At 37.1% G+C, this 24,277-nt stretch overlaps 1 protein-coding gene across 1 annotated transcript in view; it reads right to left on the reverse strand.

The window, feature by feature from the left end:
• Positions 1-24,277, reverse strand: part of LOC129494568 (phospholipid-transporting ATPase FetA-like) — a 105,820-nt gene that overhangs the window by 40,824 nt on the left and 40,719 nt on the right. The window contains exons 6-13 of the mRNA XM_055301496.1: positions 23,494-23,566; positions 23,058-23,128; positions 21,892-21,974; positions 21,010-21,168; positions 18,443-18,531; positions 7,684-7,880; positions 4,516-4,724; positions 2,693-2,733 (exon numbers count right to left, since the gene is read on the reverse strand). Of these exons, the coding sequence (XP_055157471.1) occupies positions 2,693-2,733; positions 4,516-4,724; positions 7,684-7,880; positions 18,443-18,531; positions 21,010-21,168; positions 21,892-21,974; positions 23,058-23,128; positions 23,494-23,566 (922 nt within the window). The remainder of the gene's footprint in view (positions 1-2,692; positions 2,734-4,515; positions 4,725-7,683; positions 7,881-18,442; positions 18,532-21,009; positions 21,169-21,891; positions 21,975-23,057; positions 23,129-23,493; positions 23,567-24,277) is intronic.

Consider the following 24,277-nt stretch of genomic DNA (forward strand, 5'->3'; position numbering starts at 1 on the left):
CCATTCTGGATGGTGACGTGGAAATGAGAGATTAAGGTTTTTTGAGTACAAGAGATCACCTGAAAGACATATTTTTTCAGATATCTGAAATCATCCACGGTGATAGATCTTGCATAAAAGAAGCCAATACTACCTAAGATAATAGTAGGGATTGAGTGGAGAGGGAGAATAGGAGCCAAGTTTCAAAATCCTCAGTGAATGAGGTGAAGAAGTCAGAGGTTGTGTAGATGTCACCGACAAGAAGAATGAAAGAGGAGTATTGGCAGAAGTCATAAGCATCACAGGAGGAAAGACTATATGAGGGAGAAAAAGTAATGGCTTAAAAGTGGTACAGGATAATGAAGGCAGTATTTTTAGGCTTTTGGTATGTGGAATAGGAGAGATGGAGGAAAAGGGATGTTCTCAGGGAAATTCATGTTTGAATCAAGGTAGGGAGAAAAAAGCATTTTTTTAATGAAGAGCTAAGTCTATAGGTAAGCTTGTTTATAAGAGAACAAAGATTCCACTGATCCAGTGGAAAACATGTTATGGTTAGTCAGTAGTGGAAAGAAGAGGTAGTGGAAAGAAACTCCAGAATAACTACTTATTCTCTACAAACTATAACTTTGTTTATATTACCAAGGTCAGTATCAGAGTGCCTAGAAGAAGACTGAAGGCAAAACAAAACAAAACAAAACAAAAAAAGGATTTTCTTTCCCCTTTCCAATCTCTTTGGATAGATATGGATGAGGCAGTAGTTGGGAGCTGGAGTTAGCTATTTGGTACATAAGTCAAGTGGCTGAGGGTATAGAATTGGTTCTAGAAGGAAAGGGATAGAGTGAGGAGTACCATGAAGGTAACAGAGAAAGCCCTATGAAGGGATGTTAAAATCAAATCCATAAACAAAAGCTGAGATCCAATACTGCAGAAAATAGTCAAAATGAACTAGTTAGAAATAGAAAAGAATGAATAGGAAGATATTTTTATAATTGTGTGGGTTAGGACTATTGAATATGTCACAAATCCTAAAGCTATAAATCCTTAAAAGCACAAATCCTAAAAAGACGGACAGATTCGATCACATATATTAGAAACTTCTACACAGAAAAAAATATATAAACAAAAACCAAAAGACAAAAATGGGGAAAGTAACTGTAATGTATGTGCCAAAAGAAGACCTATTATTTTTACTATATACAGAGTACTTTTAAATAAGAAAAAAGGGCAAAGAATATGAACAGGTGACTCACAAAATAACTATAAATAGGAAATAAAGTGGGTAGAGGAAGGAAAATAAACACAAAAAATGATTCAACCTGATTAGTGATCAAAGAAAGGTAAGTTACATGAGATGCCATTTTGCACCAATTAAATTTCTAAAGATTAAAGGATTATTAATATCCAGTACTGATAAGGATGTGGGGAAAAAAAGAATTCTCATATATTTTTGGTGGGATTATAGATTTATGTAATCTATCTAGAGAGCAATATGGCAATATTAAGTGCATTAAAAATGCAGCTACCCTTTCACAAGTAAACTTCACTTCTAGGACTTTATTCTAAGGAAATAATTATCAGAAGAAGAGACAAAAAATGTATGTACCAGGGCTCTTTCCACAAATGGTATTTATGTTAGCAAAAGAAAATGGAACAAAAATAGGGGATTAGTTAAATAAATTAAGGTACACCAACACAACTGGATATGCCACTCTTTCAAAATGATGTTAGAGACCTAAATTTTTTTTATAGACCTAAATTTATGGACATGGAAAGAAGACTACAATATATAACCAGTAAATAAAAAGGAGGCTGAAAACATGCTATAATGTTTCCTCTTCCTTCCTTTTCTTTTTTTCCCTCCTATTTTCTTTCTTCCCACCTCTCTCCCGTCCTCCATATATCTATCATCAGATCTCTATGTATACATGTATGCATATATACACATGAAAGCTATCTGAAAGAATATATTCCCAAATTTTACATTGGTTTTCTACAAGGGATTGAGTAATTTAAACTTTTTCTTCATACATTTCTGTATTGTTTGGACTTACTGAGCATAGATTTTATCTTTTAAACAGAAAAAAACCAAGAACATTATTTTCATTTTATTTTATTTTTATTTTTTTTAAAGATTTTATTTATTTATTCATGAGAGACACAGAGAAAGAGAGGCTGAGACACAGGCAGAGGGAGAAGCAGGCTTCATGCAAGGAGCCTGATGTGGGACTTGATCCTGGGTCCCCAGGATCACACTCTGGGCTGCAGGCGGTGCTAAACTGCTGCACCACCGGGGCTGCCCCATTATTTTCATTTTAAAACATGAATCCAAACACCCTCAAATAGACATAGGCCACTTAATATAATGCTTTCTGATATTTTGGGGTCAATAAAAACTTTACTATTTCAGGGGCCAAGGGACTCCCAATTTGTGTCAAAGATGCTGCTATGCAGCATGGCCTCAGCAACCACATGCATTTCACAGGGAGGTTTTTTTTAAAGATTTTATTCATTTATTCATGAGAGACAGACAGAGAGAGAGAGAGAGAGAGAGAGAGGCAGGCAGAGACACAGGCAGAGGGAGAAGCAGGCTCCATGCAAGGAGCCCGATGTGGGACTTGATCCTGGGACTCCAGGATCATGCCTGGGCCAAAGGCAGGTGCCAAACCCCTAAGCCACCCAGGGATCCCCCTTGCAGGGAGCTTTAATCACTCACATCAGAGACATCCACATTCTGTTCATTCTTATAGACACCACCTGTTGGTAAGGAAATAGAACAGGGACTTGGCAAGGGTTTTAGAGAAAAGTTTAAATTTTGTTGTGTGGTAAAATACATATAACATAAAATTTTAATCCTTTTTTAGTGTACAATTCAGTGGCATTAATTACATTCACAATGTGCAACAATCACCATTACATATTTCCAAACTTTGTTTAGCATCCTAAACAGAAAGTCTCCAATTCCTCCCAGTCCTTGGTGAACTTTACTTTTTGTCTCTGTGATTTGTCTATTCTAGATATTTCATGTAAGTAGAATCATACAATATTTCCTTTTGTGTTTGCTTTATTTCACTTAACATAAAGTTTTCAAGAATCATTCATGTTGGAGCATGTCTCAGAACTTCATTACTTTTTATGACTGAATAATATTCCTTTGCATGGATATACTGCAATTTGTTTATCCATTCAACTGATGTTGGAAACATGGTTGTTTTTACCTTTGGGCTATTGTGAAAAATGCTGCAATGAATGTCAGCATAGATCTATCTGCTTGAATCCCTGTTTTCAATTTTTTGAGAGGAATAAACCTAGGAAACAGCTTATTTCTTCTGATTCTATCATCCTAGACTTCCAGTCAAGCTACTTCGAATACCCTCAGGCCACCTAGTCCTCTGTGCCCTGATATGATCTACTCCCCAAGCCAATGGTAATAAAAGGTCATTTGCTTGGGCCCCAATTCTTCTATCTTAAGTGCAAGTGAGGTTAGGTTGGAAGTTATTGCTGGATCTTGGAAAGACCTTCTACCTCAGGAAGACTTCCAATCAGAAAAGTTACCTAGAAGAGATATGAAAATAGTGCAAGAATGTTTAGTATTCTTGGCTAGGAGATAGTACAGACAGAATGGTGGTGGAAGACAGTCTGATGTCAACCACAGAAATACTCATGGCCCTTTCAACTTTATCCAGTATATTGTCACATCTTACAATGAGCCAAGGAATTAAGATCCTCACTCAAATCAACTTATCTAAAAACAGGCTTTCAGACTTTATACATAGGAAACTTGTTTGGCAGGGATAACAGGAAATAGTAGAGTGCTCTAGCTTTTTTTAACCTTAAATTTTTAAGTATTTTTTTAATTGAGGTAAAATACACATAACATACAATTAGCCATTTTAAAGGGTACAATTCAGAGGCAGCTAGTGCATCCACAATGTGTAACTACACATCTCTCTAGTTTCAAAGCTTTTTCATCACCCCAGAAGAATGTCCCATGTGCTTTAGCTTTTTAGAGGTAATCACCCTCCTCAGCTAGTTAGTGCACTGGGCATGAATGTTCACATACTAGAAGACTTAACATTGTCACAAAAATAAATTTATGCTTAAGGCATGAAATGAATATGGAATTGGTCATCAGAGACACTGACCAAAATGACTATCCTTTGATTATTGGTCTAAAGGGGAACCAGGAGATTAGCAGCTTCAACAATATGCTGGTTTCTCTGTCTGATTTAATAAGCGAGTGAACTGATACTCTCAAGACATCAGGAATTTCTTTGAGGACAGAGATTAAGTCTTGTACATCTTGGTATTTCCAATGTCCAACATAATGGATTACTTCTATAAGGTGTTAAATAAATACTTTTTGGTAAGCAACTGAATAGAGTAGGGGATCTTTGCCTAGTGAATAGAGAAGGTTGTGAGAATAAGAGGTAAATGTGAATTTCAGAAGCATATAGATTTAGAGGTAGATTAGTCCTGAAAACAATTTGCAAAGTAGAATTTCCCCAGGACTCAGGGAAATCAGGAAGACATGCATACCGTAGAATATCCCATTAATAGAACACTTATTGAAAACCATGATGTTCTGAGTCAGGGTTCCTGTTTTGTCAGAGAACACGTATTTGACCTGGCCGAGTTCTTCATTAAGTGTGGTGGTGCGAGCCCGTGCTGGTGTGTTCTTTGGTGCATAAAACATCTTCCGATCCCAGTTGATATAGCAACTGTTGCCCAATCTTATTATCTCAACACTATAAAGAAAGCAAGAAAAGAAGGGTCCTGCATTAGAACAGATCAAATACATCATCCTGGTTTCCTTCTTAATAGTCCTGTGATAGGTCAGGGTGAGCATCTGAAAATCAGAATATCTTCCTTGGGAAACTACCATGGATTTTGAAGGATCCTTCCCACCAGCCAACCCAATATAATTCTGATTTTGATCATTATTCAGGGCCTTCCTACCTGAGGCATACTTGATTACTTTTGCTGGGGCATAAGCCTCCTTTCATTCTTTCTTCTTTCAAAACATACCCAGGAAAAGTAAAATATTTTGAATTTCTACAGTAATACAAGGCCTGATAGAATTAAGAAATAACTAATAAAAGTCTGCCTAGGTCTAATTAGAGGATTACTGTGGCTGTCATGTTAATCCACTGGTGAGGAAGAGAGGGAAACTTGAAACACTTAGAAGCTTCTTTGTTTCAGAAGAAGAGAAGGATCTGTGAAAATCAGAAACAGCTATGGAAGCTGACCTTCTGATAAATTTCCTGGCTGACCTAATCTGCCTGTGGGGTAGCTTCTCCCTCCCTCCCACCCTCAAAAGCGTTCTCTTTACTTTATCTGAATTTTCCCTATTGTCTTTGTCAGATTCCTCATCTGTTCCAAATAAGGTACATTATAGATTTTTTATGGTTAACAAGCATCTTAATTTTAAAACAGTTAAGATTTTAAAGGGGCCTCCTTCCTATCATCATTCATGCTTAATGTGTGTTTGTTCAGGTTGCTTCTAAGAGACAGCTGCATTGAGCAACATGATTTTTTAATTTAGGGGAGGTAGGTGGGCTCTAGCCTGCATTACTGACTACTAGACCTTATGCATTGAATCTTGATCCCTCCCTTCCTTTGCTATACTAACCAACATAGCAATTTATCTAAACTCTAACATTTAGTCATATTATTTCTTTCCTTAGAAAGATCTTTGCTGCTTTTAGGATAAAATCCAAACTGCCTGGCCTGGCATTTAAGGCCATCTAACACTTTAGCCTAGGCTATTCACTTGTTCTATGACCAGATCAAGCTTTTAAAAAATACCAAACCTTCCTACATGCTGATTTTCCTGTTTACAATATTGTTTTGTTATTTTATACTTGGTGAATTCTACTCTTTTCTCAAATACCAGTTTATTACTTTTTCTGTAAACCCCCAAGGTTCCAGGTAGAACCAACCTATTCCTTTTCTAGTCTCCCATAGCATTCCCATACATATTTCTATTACATCATTTTCCATATTGTACCATAATTATTTAAGTATTTGTTTCCATGTCTACATGTTTATCTAGAGAAACAGTTGCCTTATTATTCACATTTCTATTCTAGCACCTAATATAGTGCTTGGCACATAGTACGTGCTTAATCAATATTAAATTAATAAGACAGTCATTTAGGGTACTTTTAAGATTGGAATGTCACAGAGCAGAGTTTAAGAAACTTGGGAAGAAGGATGCGAAAACATGTCTGGGTGTGCGTATGTGAAAGGGAATGTTGAAAACAGCAAAAGGAGATCAAAGATTTCTTTTACCTATTTCAAATTTTTGCTCATGAAAAAGAGGAGGAAACATCCTTCTTTAATTCAACTATTTTTTTTAAAAAAGATTTTATTTATTTATTTGAGAGAGAGAGAGAGAGAGAGAAAGAGCATAAGCAGACGAAGAGGGAGAAGCAGACTCTCTCACTAAGCGGGGAGCTCGATGTGGGGCTTGATCCCGGGTCTCCGGGATCATGACCTGACCCAAACACCTAACCAACTGAGCCACCCAGGTGCCCCTCTTCTCTAACTTTTAGAAACCAGAATTTAGGTCATAATTATACTTACCTACCATTTGCCACATTGTTTCTACAGGAAAACAAATATTGAGTTCTGATGAACTGATTTACAAATGAATGTTTGGAACCTATCTCACTGATTAACTAGGGGCTGCCTGGTTTGTGCTTCAACATCACCAAATTTTTGTGCATTTTTTCTAATTATCACATATGTTTATATGTCTTATTTAGCCATTTACATTATAAGCTATTTGAGGGCAGGGACAATTTTCTTTTTGTTTAACTCACATAGTATCTAGCACAGTATTCTGGATATGGAAAGTACTTAATACAATCTCTAGACATTTTTTTAAAACCCTTGGACAATAAGTTTGGCAGTTTCTTATTATCTTTTTTTTTAAGATTTATTTATTTTATTTTGTTTTTTTTTTTGAAATCTTGCATAATGGATTTTACTTTAAATCTAGACATGTGCCAGATAAGCATCAGGTAAGGAACTATGTGCACAGAATTAAATCTAGAGGAATTACAAATTTTCATTCATCCCCAAGATTTTGTCTTGGTAGTCCTTGCTTAGTTGTTGTCATATGGCTACTGTTGATGCATAGATGACATATCCCAGGAGAGCAATACAATGGAGAGGAACAACACTGAATAAATCCAGTCTAGGGTGCAGACTAACTGGCTTTATGGTAAGGAGGTCGTGCCCTGGGGAACAGAGGGAAACATCAAGTCCTTTAGGTCCCTCTGGGCTGTGGCTGCCTAGTGGTTACAGCCATCTTTCAGCAGGGCACCTATTTATTTATTTCAGAGAGAAAGAGAGTGAGAGCAAGCACAAAGCAGGAGGGAGAGAGAGAGAGAATCCCAAGTAGACTCCACACTGAGGGTGGAGCCACATGTGGGGCTCAATCTCAGGACCCTGAGATCATGACCTGAGCTGAAACCAAGAGTCAGATACTAACTGACTGTGCCACCCAGGAAACCCTATCTCTAGACATTTCTCAGAGTGTTTTGTACACTCGGCACTGTGGAAAGTAAAGAGTTAAGGAGCACACCATCTATGCTTTCTTAAAAAATGTTTCTTAACGCACTCTATTTGGGGAATTAAGCAGGAAGTGTAAAGTCAGCTCCCTCCCCCTATAACACAAAGTGGTCAAAAAAAGCCTACCTGACATAAAGGGAAATGGGCACCATAGTGTTGAGAATAATGAAGTAGGACCAGAATATGAGGATGGCAGAGGCAACTGATGAAGACACATATTTTTTCCATGGCAGAAAACTCTGGAAGTAGTAGCCTTTCTTGTGCTCCCAAATGCCATGTCCAATTGCTAGGATAAAACACATGCTGCCTAAAAACAGGAAAATCTGGAAATCAAAAAAAGAATTAAATTAACATTTCATCCAAGGTATATGGTGCTTCAGATCTACCTTTTGGAGACTTATCTCTCAACAAACTTCCCTCTGTTCTTTGAGGTCGGGGGGCCCTATAGGTCATAGGCTTTAGGCAGTAGTGTACTGGATGAAAAGAAAGCCTAGCAGGAGCCATCATTGAGATCTTGAAGGGAGATAAAAGTAACTAAACTATATTAAATACCAATGAAGTATCAGGAACTGTGCTAAGAACTTTACATATATTATTTAATATTTATAATACCTATCTTTTAGTAATAGATGAAGAACTTGATATTAAGAGTAGAAAAGTATTTTGCCTCATGTCACTTAGCTACTAACTAGGAGAGACAGGTTTGTTTGTTTATTTATTTATTTATTTATTCATTCATTCATTCATTCATTCATTCATTCTAGTAATCTTTACACCCAATGTAGGGATTGAGCTCATGACTCCAAGAGCAAAAGTCACATGTTCCTCTGGCTGAGCCAACCAGGCATGCTGAGGAGGCAGGTTTTAAAACAGTTTCAGAACCCAAGCTTTCAATCATTCCATTATTGAAGTGAGGTGCAGTTTTAGCCAAAGTCTAGAATACATAGCAATGGCTTAACAGTTGGAGGTAAGTGGGTGGTAAGGAAATGGATAAAAAGGCTGAAAATATGGCAATTATGTCTCTAGTAAAGATTTGGTAAAACTGGAGGACAGATCATGTGCTTCCTGAGCCTACAGCTCTGAAGGAAGTGGTTAGAAATAATTAGAATATTAGTGTGTGTTGGCTGCCTCTGAACAAAGGGAGTAATTGACCAGTTGATAAACAGAAATGAAAAGGAATAGAGAGAAATTTGGGTCATCAAAGGATTGGAAAAGCCTATTGCTTTTAGACACCAAAGATGAAGAGATAAAATTGAGATCTTAAGCAAACAAGGCCTAATAATTATTTCCAATTGAATAAAGTGATTCAGCCTGGAGGCAAAGTTCAGATTAAAGATGACACCATTTTTTTTAAAGATTTACTTGAGGGAAAGAGAGAGAAGAGGAGGAACGGGAGGGGCAGAGGGAGAGGGAGAGAGAATCTCAAGCAGACTCTGCATTAAGTGCAGAACCTGATGTGGAGCTCAATATCACGACCCTGAGATCATGACCTGAACCAAAACCAAGAGTCAGCCACTTAACTGACTGTGCTACTCAGGTGCCCCTAAACCTTCTTACCCAAGGTTATAGTTTCAGATAATCTCAATCTGCTATCAGGTTGAGAGAAAAGGACATAGAGGGACAAGGAAGCAAAAAAAAAAAAAAGACAAATTTGGGAATGATGATTGGAAAAGAAGTTTGGGAAGAGGAGATAACTTTTCTGAACTCATTTTACAAGGCCAGCATTACCCTGGTACCAAAGCCAAACAAGGATACTACAAGAAAAGAAAACTGTAAGCCAATATTCTTGATGAATATAGATGTAAAACTTCTCAACAAAATACTAGCAAACAAATTCAACAACACATTAAAAGGATCATATACCATGATCCAGTGGGATTTAGACATTAATTAGAGAAAGTGAAGACACAAGTAATTGGAAAGATATTCTATGTTCATGGATTGGAACAGTAAACATTGTTAAAATGTCCATAGTACCCACAATTATCTATAGAGTCAATGTAATCCTAATCAAGATTCCAATGGCATTTTTTTTTTGCAGAAACTGAAAAAATAATCCTAAAATTTCTATGGAATCCTGAAAGATCCTGAATAGCCAAAGTAATCTTGGGAAAGAAAACAAAGCTGGATGTATCACATGTCCTGATTTCAAACTACATTACAAAGCTATACTAACCAAAATAGTACTGGTATAAACACAGGCATGTACACCAATGGAACATAATCAAGAGTCCAGAAATAAACCCATGCACATATCTCCAATATTGGACAAGGGAGGTAAGAACATGCAATGGATAGAAGGCAGACTCCTCAATAAATGGTGCTGGAAAAACTAGATACTCGTATGTAAAATAATGAGAGTGAACCTCTATCTTACACTACTCACAAAAATTAACTCAAAATGGATTAAAGACTTAAATGTAAGACCTGAAACCACAAAACTACTAGGTAAAAAACAGAGCAAAGCTCTTTGATATCAGTGGCAATGATTTTATGGATGTGACAACCAAAAAGCACAAGAAACAAAAGCAAAAATAAACAAGTAGGATTACATCAAATTAAAGGCTTCTGTGCAGCAAAAGAAATAAACAAAAGGCAATCTATGGAGAGAATATATTTGCAAACCACATATCTGCTAAGAGGTTAATATTAAATATATATATAGAAATCATACAACTCAATAGCAAATAGCAAAAAACCCCCAAATAATTTGATTTAAAAAATGGGCGAAGGACCTACACAGATAATAGATTTCAAATATTTATTTTATATTTAGATTTCAAATACCCAATAGGTACATGAAAAGATTATCAACTAATCACCAGGGAAATGCAAATCAAAACCACAATGAGATGTCACCTTAGAAAGGTATAATCAAAGAATGTTAGAATGGGTATAATAATAATAAAAAAAAACAAGAGATAACACTAGGGAAGATGTACACTGCTGGTGGGAATGTAAATTGGTATAGTCACTATGAAAACAGTATAGATGCTCCTGAGAAAATTAAAACCAGAACTACCATATGATCTAGTAATTCCACTTCTGAGTATATACCCAAAGGAAATTAAATCACTGCCTTGAGAAGATATCTGCACCTCCATGTTCACTGTGGCATTATTTACAACAGCCAAGACATGGAAGTCACCTAAGTGTCCACTGACAGATAAATAGATAAAGAAAATGTCACACACACACATACACGAACACACACACACTGGAATATTATTCAGCCATAAAAAATAAGAAAATTCAGCCATTTGTGATAACAGGGATGAACTCTAATGGCATTATGATAAGTGGAGTAAGAGAAAAACAAATACTCTGATAGTCTATAAGTGGAATCTAAAACAAAAACAAGGGCAGCCTGGGTGGCTCAGTGGTTTAGCACTGCCTTCAGCCCAGAGCATGATCCTGGAGCCCCAGGATTGGGTCCCACATCGGGTTTCCTGCGTGGAGCCTGCTTCTCCCTCTGCCTGTGTCTCTGCCTCTCTCTCTCCTCTCTGTATATTCTCATGAATAAATAAATAAATAAAATCTTTAAAAATAAAATAAAATAAAACAAAAACAAAACCTTGTAAAAACAGAGAGCAGACTGGTGGTTGCCAGGTACCAAGGGTAAGTGAAGAGGAGTGGGGTGAAGATGGTCAAAGAGTATAAACTTCCAGTTTTAAGACAATTAAATTCTGGAGATGTAATGAACAGCATGGTGACTATACCTAACAATCTATACCTAACAATTTGAAAGTCACTAAGAGAGTAGATCTTAAAAGTTCTTACCACCAAATAAACAAAAGAACTGTAACTCTGTGAGGTGATGGATGTGTTAATATATCCTTACTGTAGTAATTATTTCACTACATATTTGATATACACATATATCAAATCACAGTATGGTACACCTTAAACCTATACAATGTTATATATCAATTATATGTTAAAGATGAAAAAATATCAAAAAATTTTTATATTAATGTAATCATATAGTACATGCTCTCCTTTTGACGAGATTCATATACTCAGCATAATTATTTTGGGATTCATGTATGTTTTTCCATCTACTGATGGTATTCCATTGTATGGATACTGCACAATTTGTTTCCTAATTTATCTTTTGTTGGACATTTGAGTTTTCCAGTTAATGGCTATTATAAACAGCTGCACTGAACATATATGTACAAGATTTTGCATGGATATATTCATTTCCTTAGTGAACATCTAGAAGTGGAATTGCTGGATCCTACAGTAAATTTATATTTAACTTTTTAAGAAACTGCCAAATGCTTTCCAAAGTGGTTGCACAATTTTACATTCCACTAACATTACATGTCCACATACCGCTAGAGCAAATAGATGTGATGTTATTATTGAACCACCTCTAAGTCTAATCAATGGTCCTCACACCTGTGTTCTTTGTCACAAAGTGTGACTAGCTCAAAGCAACACATCCCCACTGTTAGATGACTGGAGTTCTCATCTTTGAGTCACTGACAGGAAAAGTGTTTTTGATGGGAAAGTCTTTGAAAAGAAGAATATAAGAGGCAGGAGGAGTAGGTCTGAGACTATTCTCAGAAAATGAGATTAAAAAAACTTATTATGAAAAATTTCAAGCACATATTAAGTTATATAAATAGTATAATGAATCCCTATGTACCCATCACCCAGCTTTAACTACTATCAATTCAGGGTCAGTCTTATTTCATCCAAGCCCTCTCTTCTCCTTTTGTTTTAAGCAAATTTCTCACATTATATAATTTTTTAAAGATTTCTTTATATATTCATGAGAGACACAGAGAGAGAAAGAGAGGCAGAGACACAGACAGTGAGAGAAGCAAAGCAGGCTCCACACAGGGAGCCTGACACGGGACTCGATCTCGTGTCTCCAGGATCACACCCTGGGCTGAAGCACTAAACCGCTAAGCCACCAGGGATCCCCTCATATTATATAATTTTATCTGTAAACTGTTTAATATATACCTTTAAAGGATATTATTTAAATACATAGCCATGTGTTTAATTTTATCACTTAAAAAATTAAAACTAAATCCTTAGTATCATTCGATATTTGAGATTTGAGTGTGGAGTGAGTAATGGGATGGGGGAGAACAAAACAGAGGAGGGTTGAGAAAAAACAGTAAAACCTACCTTTATTTCTAGCCAAATGCAGACTCATACTGAGTAGTTCAGCTATTTGTAATGGTCTCTCTGGGGCCATAAACCTTTCCTTCTTAATCTTATTCCTACTTCTTATCCTTTTCTTCAATGAGTCATGTGGGAGCAAGGCTATCCTCATTATTTAGATCAAACCTCAATGATGAATTTGACAATTCATCAAATTCCTTTTTGGATAGTCTATATGGCCAACATTAAATTGGGGCCCATATTTTTCTACCTGCCACTCTTCCAGGCCCTATATCATCAGCTCTAACGGGAAAAAATGGGACAGGTGAAATGATTAGAAAAAAGTATTATTTATAACTAGAAACTTATTTATAACTTATTTGTTATAAATTATTTTTTATTTGTTATAAATTATTAAAATAAATGATTTATTTCAAAGTTGTGGGAAAATATTGCAGGGGACCTTCAGCATACTCCATCCCTGTTGCCTGGATAACTGAGAATTACCCATGATTTCCAGTGATGTGTCCTGCCTTACTGTTGGACCAGATCTGTCTGCTCAGATTAAGCTACCAGAAAGGAAAATTATGTCTATCAGACCAAATCCCTTAGGGCAGGACTTGTCCATCGGTGTGAGGCTACCAGGGGCAGGACACAGTTTGCTCTTTCCTCATTCCCAGAACTTTTCCTGCCATCTCAAGGCTTTCTAAGTCCTTGTAGATGTTCTATGTCTCTTATTATTGTGATGGAGTTTATTGGTACATAGTTTCTAAAGCTTCACCTCGCTTCCATTCTACAGTAAAAAACAAGTAAGATATTCGTTGTAGCTACAAACCCTAGAGGTTGCTTGTTTATTATCAGAGCCAGTCAGACCCAAGAAGAGTGGACAGACTTCCATTTAGCAAAAAGTGATACCAGTAAATCACTGTTGACAAAACTGACAGAGAACTAGTAAGGCTGTCACTGTCACAGGGGAGCTCCCAGGCTTCATAGGCAGCAGTTAAAAAGAAAGTACTCCTTGATTCTTTAACCTTCACATCTGTGCTTTTCATTGTTCTTCACCCCAAAAGTAGATCCTGGATTTCTGGCACCACTCAAATTTTAAACACTCTGCTTCTTCTTTTTTTTTTTTTTTTTTTAGATTTTTAAAAAATTTATTTATTCATGAAAGACAGAGAGAGAGAGAGAGAGGCAGAGACACAGGCAGAGGGAGAAGCAGGCTCCACGCAGGGATCCTGGGACTCCAGGATCATGCCCTGAGCCGAAGGCAGGTGCTAAACCACTGAGCCACCCAGGGATCCCTAACACTCTGCTTCTTTACCCAACAGACACACTCTTACTTAATAGACTAGGGTTCAGGAAGCATTGTCACTGTGAGCTCTGGTCACTGGGGAGAGAGAGGGGATCAAACTTCAGCTCAGCTCTGGGCTCGTCAGGAAGCAGCTTGGCTAAATACGCTTCTTGTATCTGCCAGATTTTACCCGAAGAAACATTTCCAAAAATGCAGAAAAAAAATGAAGTGTTTAAGCCAGGAAAGATTTCTGCTGCAGCTTCAAGAAATGAAAGTGCATTACATCTAACTACATTAACAATGTTCTGGTGAAAAATAGCAAAATACTGCACTTCGCTAATTCAAGAACTTTCCTCATTTAATAACCACTCAAAAGATACTTGTTGAGCACTATTTTGTGTAAGACATTTCCAAGAATATAGAGATGGTTATGATCTAATTTCTACCTTAGAGGCTTATAATTTGGTAGCTCAGATTTTCATTCATTTTTTTTCACTCAACAAATAATAATAAAGCTCTGTTATATGTTGGGGATAGTTCTAGGGGCTGAAGATAAAGTGGTTAAAAAAAAAGACAATGTCTTTACTCTCAAAGAATTTACAATCCTGTGGAGACAGGTGGCCAAGAGGTAAGAAATTTAAAAAAAATTAACTAGTGCTAAGTGCTGTGATGAAAATAAAATAGGTTAATAGAATAAAGAAGGTATTGGTAAGGGTGGCTACTTTAGATAGAAAAGTAGCTTCTCTGAAAAGGTGGCATCGAATGACAAATAAGAAATAAGCCATGTAAAGATGTGGAGCAGGCACTGTCAGCAAGGGTAAAGGTTTAAAGGTAGGAACAAGTTTGCCTTCTCACTTGATTTGTAGTTTTCCTAGGTATAGATTTCTAAGTCAAATAACTTTCACTAAGAACTCTGAAGGGATGACCTTACTAATTCCTAGGATCCAGTGGCATGGGTAAGAAGTCTAATGTCAATCTATTTTTCAATTTTTGGGTTGATATCTTATTCTTAACCCCGTGAAAATTTTGAGGGACTTCTGAATACCCTTGGAGCTCTAAAAAATCATGAATTCTTGTTGGACACGTTACATTTTCTTCAATTCTAGGAAATATTCTTCTATTTCTCTTTGACAATGTCATCCCCTCCGTTTTCTCTGGTAGATTAATTTGGGGGCTCTTTGTTTGGTTTTATATTAAAAAGAAGTATTTATCTCATATATTTTATCTTTTTATTAGAGAGTTCTTTGACTCTTTTTTCTAGTTCTTTTATTGACTTTTAAATTTCAGCTAATTTTACTTCCCCAAATTCTTTTTTTGTCTTTAGATTGCTTTTTTCCTTTCCATTTTTTAGCAACCCTATTCTTATTTTATTTATGCAATTGTGTCTTCTAAGAATAGTGATAAGAATTTTTGGAAGTTCTCTTCTTTTCTCTTCCCTGAATTGTATCTTTTCCTGGGTCAGTTATTCTATTTGTTCATCTTCATCCTCCTTGTTTGTGTTCCTGACTTCCCTCTGGTCCACTTAAAGATGGGAGTAAAAGAGTAGCTTAATTATTATAGGTTGGCTTAGTTTCCTTTGGTTAATTTTGTTTCCCCAATAGGCCACTCTCCTGAATGGGAACAAGTAAGCACAAATTTTGTATAGGTAGGCAGCATGTGTCATTTGACAGGTCTCACCCTCAAGTGCGCAAGGAGAATGCAAGCACATGTGAGCCCCATAAATTAATTAATTTATGATATTATTTATTTGAGAGAGAGTGAACATGTGCGTGTGTACATGCACATGTGTGGAGGGGGGATAGAGGGAGAGGGACAGTCCAAAGCAGATTCCCGCTGAGTGCGGAGCCTGATGATCCCACAATCCATGAGATTATGACCTAAGCCAAAATCACCAGTTGGATCCTCAACCAACTGAACCACCCAGGTACTCTGCCCCTTAAATTGAAAATAAAGTGGGTTTTACTCTGAAGTGATGACAACCACATTAGAAGGCCTTGTTCTCTGAGATGTCTCAGAGTCTGCTGATAGTTCATCCTCTGGCAGGACTATTAGGTATTTATATCCTATTTGTACTTCTCTACAGTCATTTCATTAAGCTTCTCAATGTTGTTGTTGTTGTTGTTGTTCTTGTTGTTCTTCTTCTTCTTCTTCTTCTTCTTCTTTTTTTTTAAGATTTTACTTATGTTCTTCTTAAACTGGATGCCCCAAAGTGAACACAGGTACCCCAGATAATATTTCATATTTTCTGTATATGTGCTGCCGAAGCAAGCACTATTTCATATTTTCCGAATGAAAGATTGATAACGTGAATGGCCATACAAATATAGGAATTTATAACAGCTACTCTGCCAGCTTTGCTGCCCCAGCATTTGCACTGACTCTCTGTTGCCTCTATCTTGTGAGAACTTGAGCAGAGAACTATATTCTCTCTCTGGAGACCTCCACTGCAGGTACCACTATGTTCCTGCTCTAATTGGCATTGGAGTTCTCCAGGCCTGCTATTCAGCTATCATCCTAGGACTTCCTTTCACTTGCCCCCATGTTTCCTGGCTTCCTTACCTTCTTTCTTATTTTACTTTCTTGTTTTGCCTGAGTATACACACTAGGAGCTTCCTAAAAGAGGAGACATGATGAATAAATTTTTTTGAATCTTTACACATATGGATATTTCTTTATACTTGAATTTATTGATAGTTTCACTACATTTAGAATTATATGCTGCAAATAATTATCTTGCACACTCGGCTATTCTGACTTTTGATCCTGGTATATGGATATGGAAGCTTGTGGGATTTTCTTTTTAGTTTTATAATTTCTTCATATGTGGCCAATCTGCCTTTTAAACAGGACTTGTCATGTGTTTTAATTTTGTCCCTGCAGAGAGACAGCAAGTATAGCAGAAAGAGCATTGATTCTGAAAAGTTATGCCTAGATGGATAGATGTGATAATTAAATAAAATTATATATGTAAAGCATATGGCACAAATTAATGCCCTTTTATATAGAGGGCTACACCCAGATCTTGTAAATCTTTATGATTCTCACATCTGGCACATACTAGGCACATAATAGATTCTCAATAAATATGAGTTGATGAGTCATAGAACTGTCTCTGCCATTATTTATGATATTTATCTTTACTGTGTCTTAATTTGCTTATTTGCAAATGAGGAAAATACTTCTTGTTTATTGTCATGGATGCAGTGAGGCTCCAGTAAGTGAATGATGAATATTCTAAAAAGTTAATATCACCCTAACAGATGTCAAGTATTGTCACTGACCTTCAGATAGGTAAATAAGTATGTGCACCTTCCTAGGCATATGGGAGACATCCCGTTTTGAAAACAAGCCAAGGCTAAATGACCTAACTTAGTGCTTAATGATACATGTTCCAAATACTCTCAGAGGCATATTTACCTATGTCACCTTCCTGAATTCTCAAATATGATTGTCTTCCTCATTAAGAAACCAGGAAATGTCACTTAGTTTCAATTGCTGAAAGCTATGCAGACAGTAGTAGAAAGAGAAAAAGTGGATACTAACTTCTGGTCTCAAAGCTGAATAAACTTTCCTATTTTTCTAAAACCCCATTTACTAAATCCAAAGGATTCAGGAAAGAACTGTGATATTTCCCATAATAAATAATAGAGGAGAGGCAGTTTCTAATTCAGATATTAATGAGAGATATACAGAAAGTAAAGGCATTTTTGAAAATTTCAGAGTCTAAGCAATAGAGTAAAAATAAAAATGAAAAATCATTGAGTTAAGTATAGGAAGCCCTGAAACTGCTCAGTTATGCAAACAAGTCTATATCTAACAAGAATAAAGATAACCTGTATAGGACAGCATGGAAATAAGTCTTCAGTTTAAACTCTTATCAAAGTTATTACTGTCTATTGAGTGCTTTTCAAATTTCATTTCTTAGCAGTGGAAGATCTATTTTCCAACTGAAATCTTATAGTACAGACAAATGTGAAGTTGCTCTTCTGGAAGTAAGAACATCAGAATGAGGGGAGCCAGAACAGAACTCACTTGATCCTCTCTATTTTTCCTACAGCTGACCTTAGACTTACTTCGCTAAGAAAACAGTTTAAAAAATCACCCAGCTTAATTAAGTTAAGGTGTTATACTAGTCCAAATAAAGTTTTATTAAAGGGCTCATGGGTAAAACAGGCTATGAGGAAATAAAAATGTGTCAGTTTCTTAGGCAGGGTCCTTGATCCATTCCAGCAGCAGTAATCAGAGCATGAGATCTTAAACAAATTTTGACTATCCTGTACAACAGAGGTGTAAATTAGAGATTCCTTGTCAATTGGGTCTGTTCTTTTCTGCTTCTGGCATTAGTAAATAGGGTACCAAAACTGCCTGAGTTTTTCAAACAACTAAAGTCTAAGTCGGAAATGTCAGCTACTGCCATGGAAGGAAGAGAAGAATGTCTATTTATAAAGAAGCAGAAAAATGACTTTAACTTACCCAGAGCACAAGGACATTCAAGAGATGGTCCATGTGTGTCCGTTTAAAGGTGGACTTTCCACAGTTCTGCATTAATTTGGTGTCTGGTCCTAAGTGAAACACAGAGGTCAGCCCTTAGAATCACTAAATATACTCAGATGATTGAAAATTGATTGGATTATACCTTTATGATCATCTAATAAAACCTCTTGCCAGGGGATAAAGCCCTGGAGAAAGGCTCATAGTTGTGCCAATAACTCAAAAGATAAAAATTTTGTTTCTAAGGATAATTCCAACTATTTACGCAAAGTGCATCAATGCTGACCCATCTTTTTGCAGCACCTTAGAGAGTCTAGTCTTTCATAGATGAGCTAAGTCAGAAGAGGAGCCCACAAGCTTCTTCTTTTTTTTAATTTTAGTTTTAATTCCAGTTAGTTTAAATAGTGTCATATTAGTTTCAGGTGTACAATATAGTAATTCAACAGTAGAAGCCACAAGTTTCTCATCATCATCCAGTTTATTTAGTTTAGAAAAGAGATTTTTTTGATAAAGCAATCTCTACCTTCTTTTGAGGAAACTCTTTGCTGAGACAGGATCCATTTCAAGTTTCTAATTGGGAAAGGAAGAACAGAAAAGGCAATGGCAGTGGCTTCTTCTGAGGTGGAAGCTGGGACTTTTCTGGGGCTGAGAGACAGAGGCTGTATTTCTTCACATTAGGGCAAATGGTAAGTAGAAGTAAAGAGTTCTTTTTTTTTTTTTTTAGAAGTAAAGAGTTCTTAGTGGCCAATGGGACTAGAGTTGATATTACTGAACAGAAATATGGCTGTAGAGAAAATGTAAGAAGTGGGCAGCCCCGGTGGCGCAGCGGTTTAGCGCCGCCTTGTGGCCTAGGGCGTGATCCTGGAGGCCCTGGATCTAGTCTCACGTAAGGCTCTCTGCATGGTGCCTGCTTCTCCATCTGCCTGTGTCTCTGCCCTCCCCGCCTCTGTGTGTGTCTCTGTCAATAAATAAATAAATAATCTTTAAAAAAATGTAAGAAGTTTAGAAGAAAGTGTAAGTAGCAATTTCCTTGGTTTTTACAATCTGAATGCTACTCTTACATGTACTCTAATGAAGGAATTTCATTAATGTTTACACATGAGCGAATTGGAACTTCCCTGACAATGTGGGCAAACCCTGAGAATGGAGGGCATAGCTAACTATTCATTCCTTCTAAGGTATTTTGTGAACGTCTGAAGTCATGAGAAGTTTGGCTCAAAGCCAGGAAGCTACAAGGGACAGAATCTTCCAGGGATCCTTAGAAAGAATGACCGACCTCATGTTTCAAGAAGAATGTGGAGCTCATGGTAGAATGTGGGTATCATGAGCAGGAAAAGCAACTAAATTCTGCACTGAATACTCAATATGCTCTTAAGTGGTGTCAGTTCTCTTCTGCTGAGTTTCCCAAAGTCCCCAAAGATTTCTCACTACCATGTAAACCAAGAGTCAGAGAGAAACCTTAACTAGGTTTGTGCTTGTTGGCAACCTCACTGCCATTGCTTAGGGAGAAAAATCATTTGTTGAAAAATGAGTTTTTGAATGGCAATGTGTAGGGGTAGCTGCCAAAGTACAGTGAAGAAAATAAATGTACTTTTGAGTTTGGGACTAGAAGTTGTCACTCTAGCTCAAGAACCAATGAAAAAATTCCACCAAGGCCTCCTTGGACTCTAAAGCTTCTTTTTAGGGGTTTGATCCCATTAATCTCCACAGAAGTGAAGCAGCTAGGACTCCCATGTCCAGGAATTAATTCTCTAGAAAGGGAGCTCAGAGTTGGATAGTAGTCACTGTGGTAAATCTTCCCTGATGCTTTCTTCAGTGTTCCCCATCTTCTTCCTACGGTTATGTCATCAATGCCCATTATCACCAAAGGCACAAGGTGGCACAGAGGCTTCCTCCATTTTCCCAAACACATAATCCCCCCCAAATCCCTCACTAAGCATAAGAGACTATGGCTCTAATTGACTTCTCTAGAGGGGCCACTGCTAATGATTCACATGTGCCTTTTCTGTGGCATGAATCCCTCACATTTTATTTTATATTCTTCTCCATAGTGAGCATTCTCACCAAGAGCATTCTTTGTGTATTCTCTGCTCGAAGTAATCCACATATATATACCCTCTCCTCTCATATGTTCCCCTTTCACATGTTAACTCCATGTGTACTCTTTCTATATGTATACCTTCTTTTGTGTCCAGATATGACTGGAAAGACTCATAAGTGCCCTGTGCTCTTGGAACACAAAGACTGCCTTTAACAAAGACAGAGCTGATAATGTTAGCAGCTCATTACTTGGGGGGAAATGTCTTTTTTTTTTCTCAGAAGAAATGTTTTTCTTAAACCTTCCATCCATTCATCTATCCATCTACCTCCTTCCCTTTCTATCTGTTTCAAAGCCATAGTGTGTATGTATGTGTGGTGTGGTGGTGGTGGTGGTGGTGGTGGTGGTGTGTGTGTGTCTCCCATATCTACATCCTGGAAACTGAGTACCCACAAATTGATCATGAATGGAATCTAGCATGTTGGGGGTCTGTCACTGAAAGGAGACTCACCAGTATAAATCACCAAGCCATAGCACCAATCTGTATTCCTGATGACACAGCCTCGGAGTAGCAGCTTGTCATGGTTCAGGAGGTAGTTTTTTCCCTTATAAGTCAGTATTCCTGTGAATTTGTCCAACTTGTTATTGGGAGACTCACATTTCACTTTTCCTAAAGAAAAATGAAGGAGAATTCTGGTTCTGTAATCTTAGGCCTTTCCTAATAGGAGGCTTAACAGAAAAGAAGAAAAAATCTTCTTTCAAAATACATACACATCCTATCCTCTCTCAGTTGCTGCCCATTTCTCACCAGCTCCCTTTAGAAAGGCAGACAAAGGCTTCTGGGCATCAAAGAAGAGTAATTCTGTTTGTGATATGGGTCATCCAGAGACAGAAAAACCCACATGATAACTTATCACCTATCAGTACTGTCAGATCATATGAGCTCTGAATCTAAAGAAAATTTAAAAACTACTTAACTTAAAGCAAATCTAGTATTTTTTTCAAAATGGAAATAATTTGGCTTTTTCCTAATCACTGAAGTAAAATATGTCCCTTGTAAATACATATACAATACTAAGAGGAGAAAGTAAAATTGCCCAGAGATATATGCTATTAATCTTTTGAAGTACATCCTTCAAGTTTTTCTATACATGGATTTGTAAACATGTATGTTTCCAAAAATAAGCTCAGTTTATAGACACTGTGCATAGTCGGCTGTAATCCGTTTTTTTTTTCACTTATTAATATGTTGTGAATATTTTTCCATGTAAATAAATATCAACTTGCATATTATTCTTAATAAGTTATGAAGGATTCACTGTATGGATGTACTATATTTAACCAGTCCTCTACTGATAAACATGTGAGTGGGCAAACTTACTTTCTGACTTACCATCAAAGGCAGAGAGCAGCCCCAGGTTATCTTCCAAGTTGCTGGTAACTGAGATGGCCTGCTTCACTTTCAGGTTGGTTTCGCTAGAGCAAAGGGCACACAGTCATCAGAACATAGGAAACATGCATAATTACAACAGCACAGGGCCAGCTTCTCCCATTTCATCTTGGGATTTTAAGAATATAGATACTGCCTATAGAGCTTGGACTACAGGTTTGAGCTTTAAGAGTCACCTCCACTGTTCTCTCTCAAAGACAGTATTGAGACAGACAGCTCTACAAGGAAGCCAAGTGTTAGCCCACTTGCTCCCCTCTCTCTGCTCTCATTCCCTGAAACACACCACCACTGCTTTAACTGATCCATGAAATCTTGCTGTTCAGGTGCTCTATCTAGAGGCTGAAGAGACACCACAAAACAGCCTGAAGGTGGCACTGCTCCCTTCAAGAATAAGGAGCAGCTCTTAGTAAGAATAAGAACCTTGTACACATTTCCAAGTAAAAATACTCCTCACTTCATAAATATTTATAAGACCCAAGAAGGAATTCCAGTTAACCGTTTGCGGATATAGGAATTCAGAGACAGAAACAAAAATGGAAGCCACATTTCAAAAAGCTTGCAGGCAACCAAGAGGAATAGTTGTAAGAATGCAATTGATAGAAAACCCCAGAGGACAAGCTCTCTGAAGATGGCTTCTATTCTCCTAAGACCTTATCTTTTGCATGTTAATGAATTTCTACCTTAAATCCTTTATAGAACATGGTATTTCATCAGTAAATAATTACCTCCATACTCATCATCCCCATGCCTTTAACCCCCACTGGAAACTTCAGAACTCTATTCTGAAATTTTACATTCTATTAACCTCTTTCCTGTCACTCAACATTAGTGAATACAGCCAGAGTGTCTCCATTTTAGAGACGGAGAAAATGGAGTTTATGCGTCCAGATTCTTTACCCAGTGGATGTTTGATTATGGAATGTTAAGAGCTCAGCCTTAGACTTGAGATCCCAAGGGTCTGGCTTCCTATTTTCTCTTATCTGAATATTTCTAGCATCTTTGGCACTTCCATCTGGAATCAAATTTATTCTCTGCATCATGCTCTCCCTCTCAGTGAGAAATTAAGCTGGATCAGTGGTCTTAAATGATTATCAGGAAGAAACACTTACCCATCCAGTTCTGCTGTTTCTATGTATGTCAGACCGTATGGCTCACTGCTAGAGAGTAACAGTACATCAGCCTGTGGTCAGAAAAGCCAGAGAAGATGAGGAAAGCAGGAAGGGGAGTTTTAACATTACAGTGTGACAGAAGCAACTACCTCAGGAACAGATGTTCATCCTAAAACCTTATAGATATTTGGTTTATTTTGTCTAGGGTTCGCTGCTGCTACTACACACTAGTCATATTTTATCTGTAGCTGTGGTAAGAGGCTGGCATAAACAAGCTTACCACATGTGCTCCTTACCACAGGAGCTGTTGATCTCCACATGTGAAGTAATGCAGATAGAGGTCACCAAAAGCAGTGGCAGCAGAAGTGCTAAAATAGTTCCTTTGTACTCACTCAAGCAAAAAAAGAAAAAAGCCACAGCCCAAAGAGGTACTCACCGTGACAGACTGATTATTTTTTAGTTTTATTATATCTCCCACTTGAATATTCATCCATTTGTCCTCCTTTATCCTGTAAGAAAATGAGCCTTGAATACCTGCTTTGAGAATTTCCCCATAGCCCTGCTTTGACAATCTAATTAATTAATTAATTAAAATAAAAAGAAAATAAGCTGAGATGAAATCAAGGCTTATAGGAAACCCAAACTGGTTTGTGAGGCATCCTTGCTATAATCAAGAATGGGGGCCATTTCTCTTGACTTCAGGTTACAAGGGTTTTCTAAAACTCTATAAAAGCATATGTAGTCATATGTGCACATAATTATTCTTTAACTAAAAGTAATATATGCATATGGTAAAAAATATTTCAAATAATAAAGAAGTATGAAAAGGAAAAACTCTCTCCCCATATTTTAGTTTTTCTTCTCAAGTAACAACTGTAACTTTTTTCTTTTTTTTTAAGATTTTATTTATTTATTCATGGGACACACAGTGTGAGAGAGAGAGAGAGGCAGAGACACAGGCAGAGGGAGAAGCAGGCTCCATGCAGGGAGCTGGGACATGGGACTCGATCCTGAGTCTCCAGGACTGGAGCTGAAGGCAGCGCTAAACTGCTGAGCCATCCGGGCTGCCCTATTTTTTTTTTTTTCTGTCTAGAAAATATCAATCCAAATAATATCCAAATAATACAAGACATACATTTAAAAGTTACATACTGGATATATAATTTGCTGTACTTTCCATTTTTAATGTAATAACATATCTTGCAGAGCACTTATAGAAA

Source organism: Nyctereutes procyonoides, unplaced genomic scaffold, assembly GCF_905146905.1.
Source record: "Nyctereutes procyonoides isolate TBG_1078 unplaced genomic scaffold, NYPRO_anot_genome, whole genome shotgun sequence".
Lineage (NCBI taxonomy): Eukaryota > Metazoa > Chordata > Mammalia > Carnivora > Canidae > Nyctereutes > Nyctereutes procyonoides.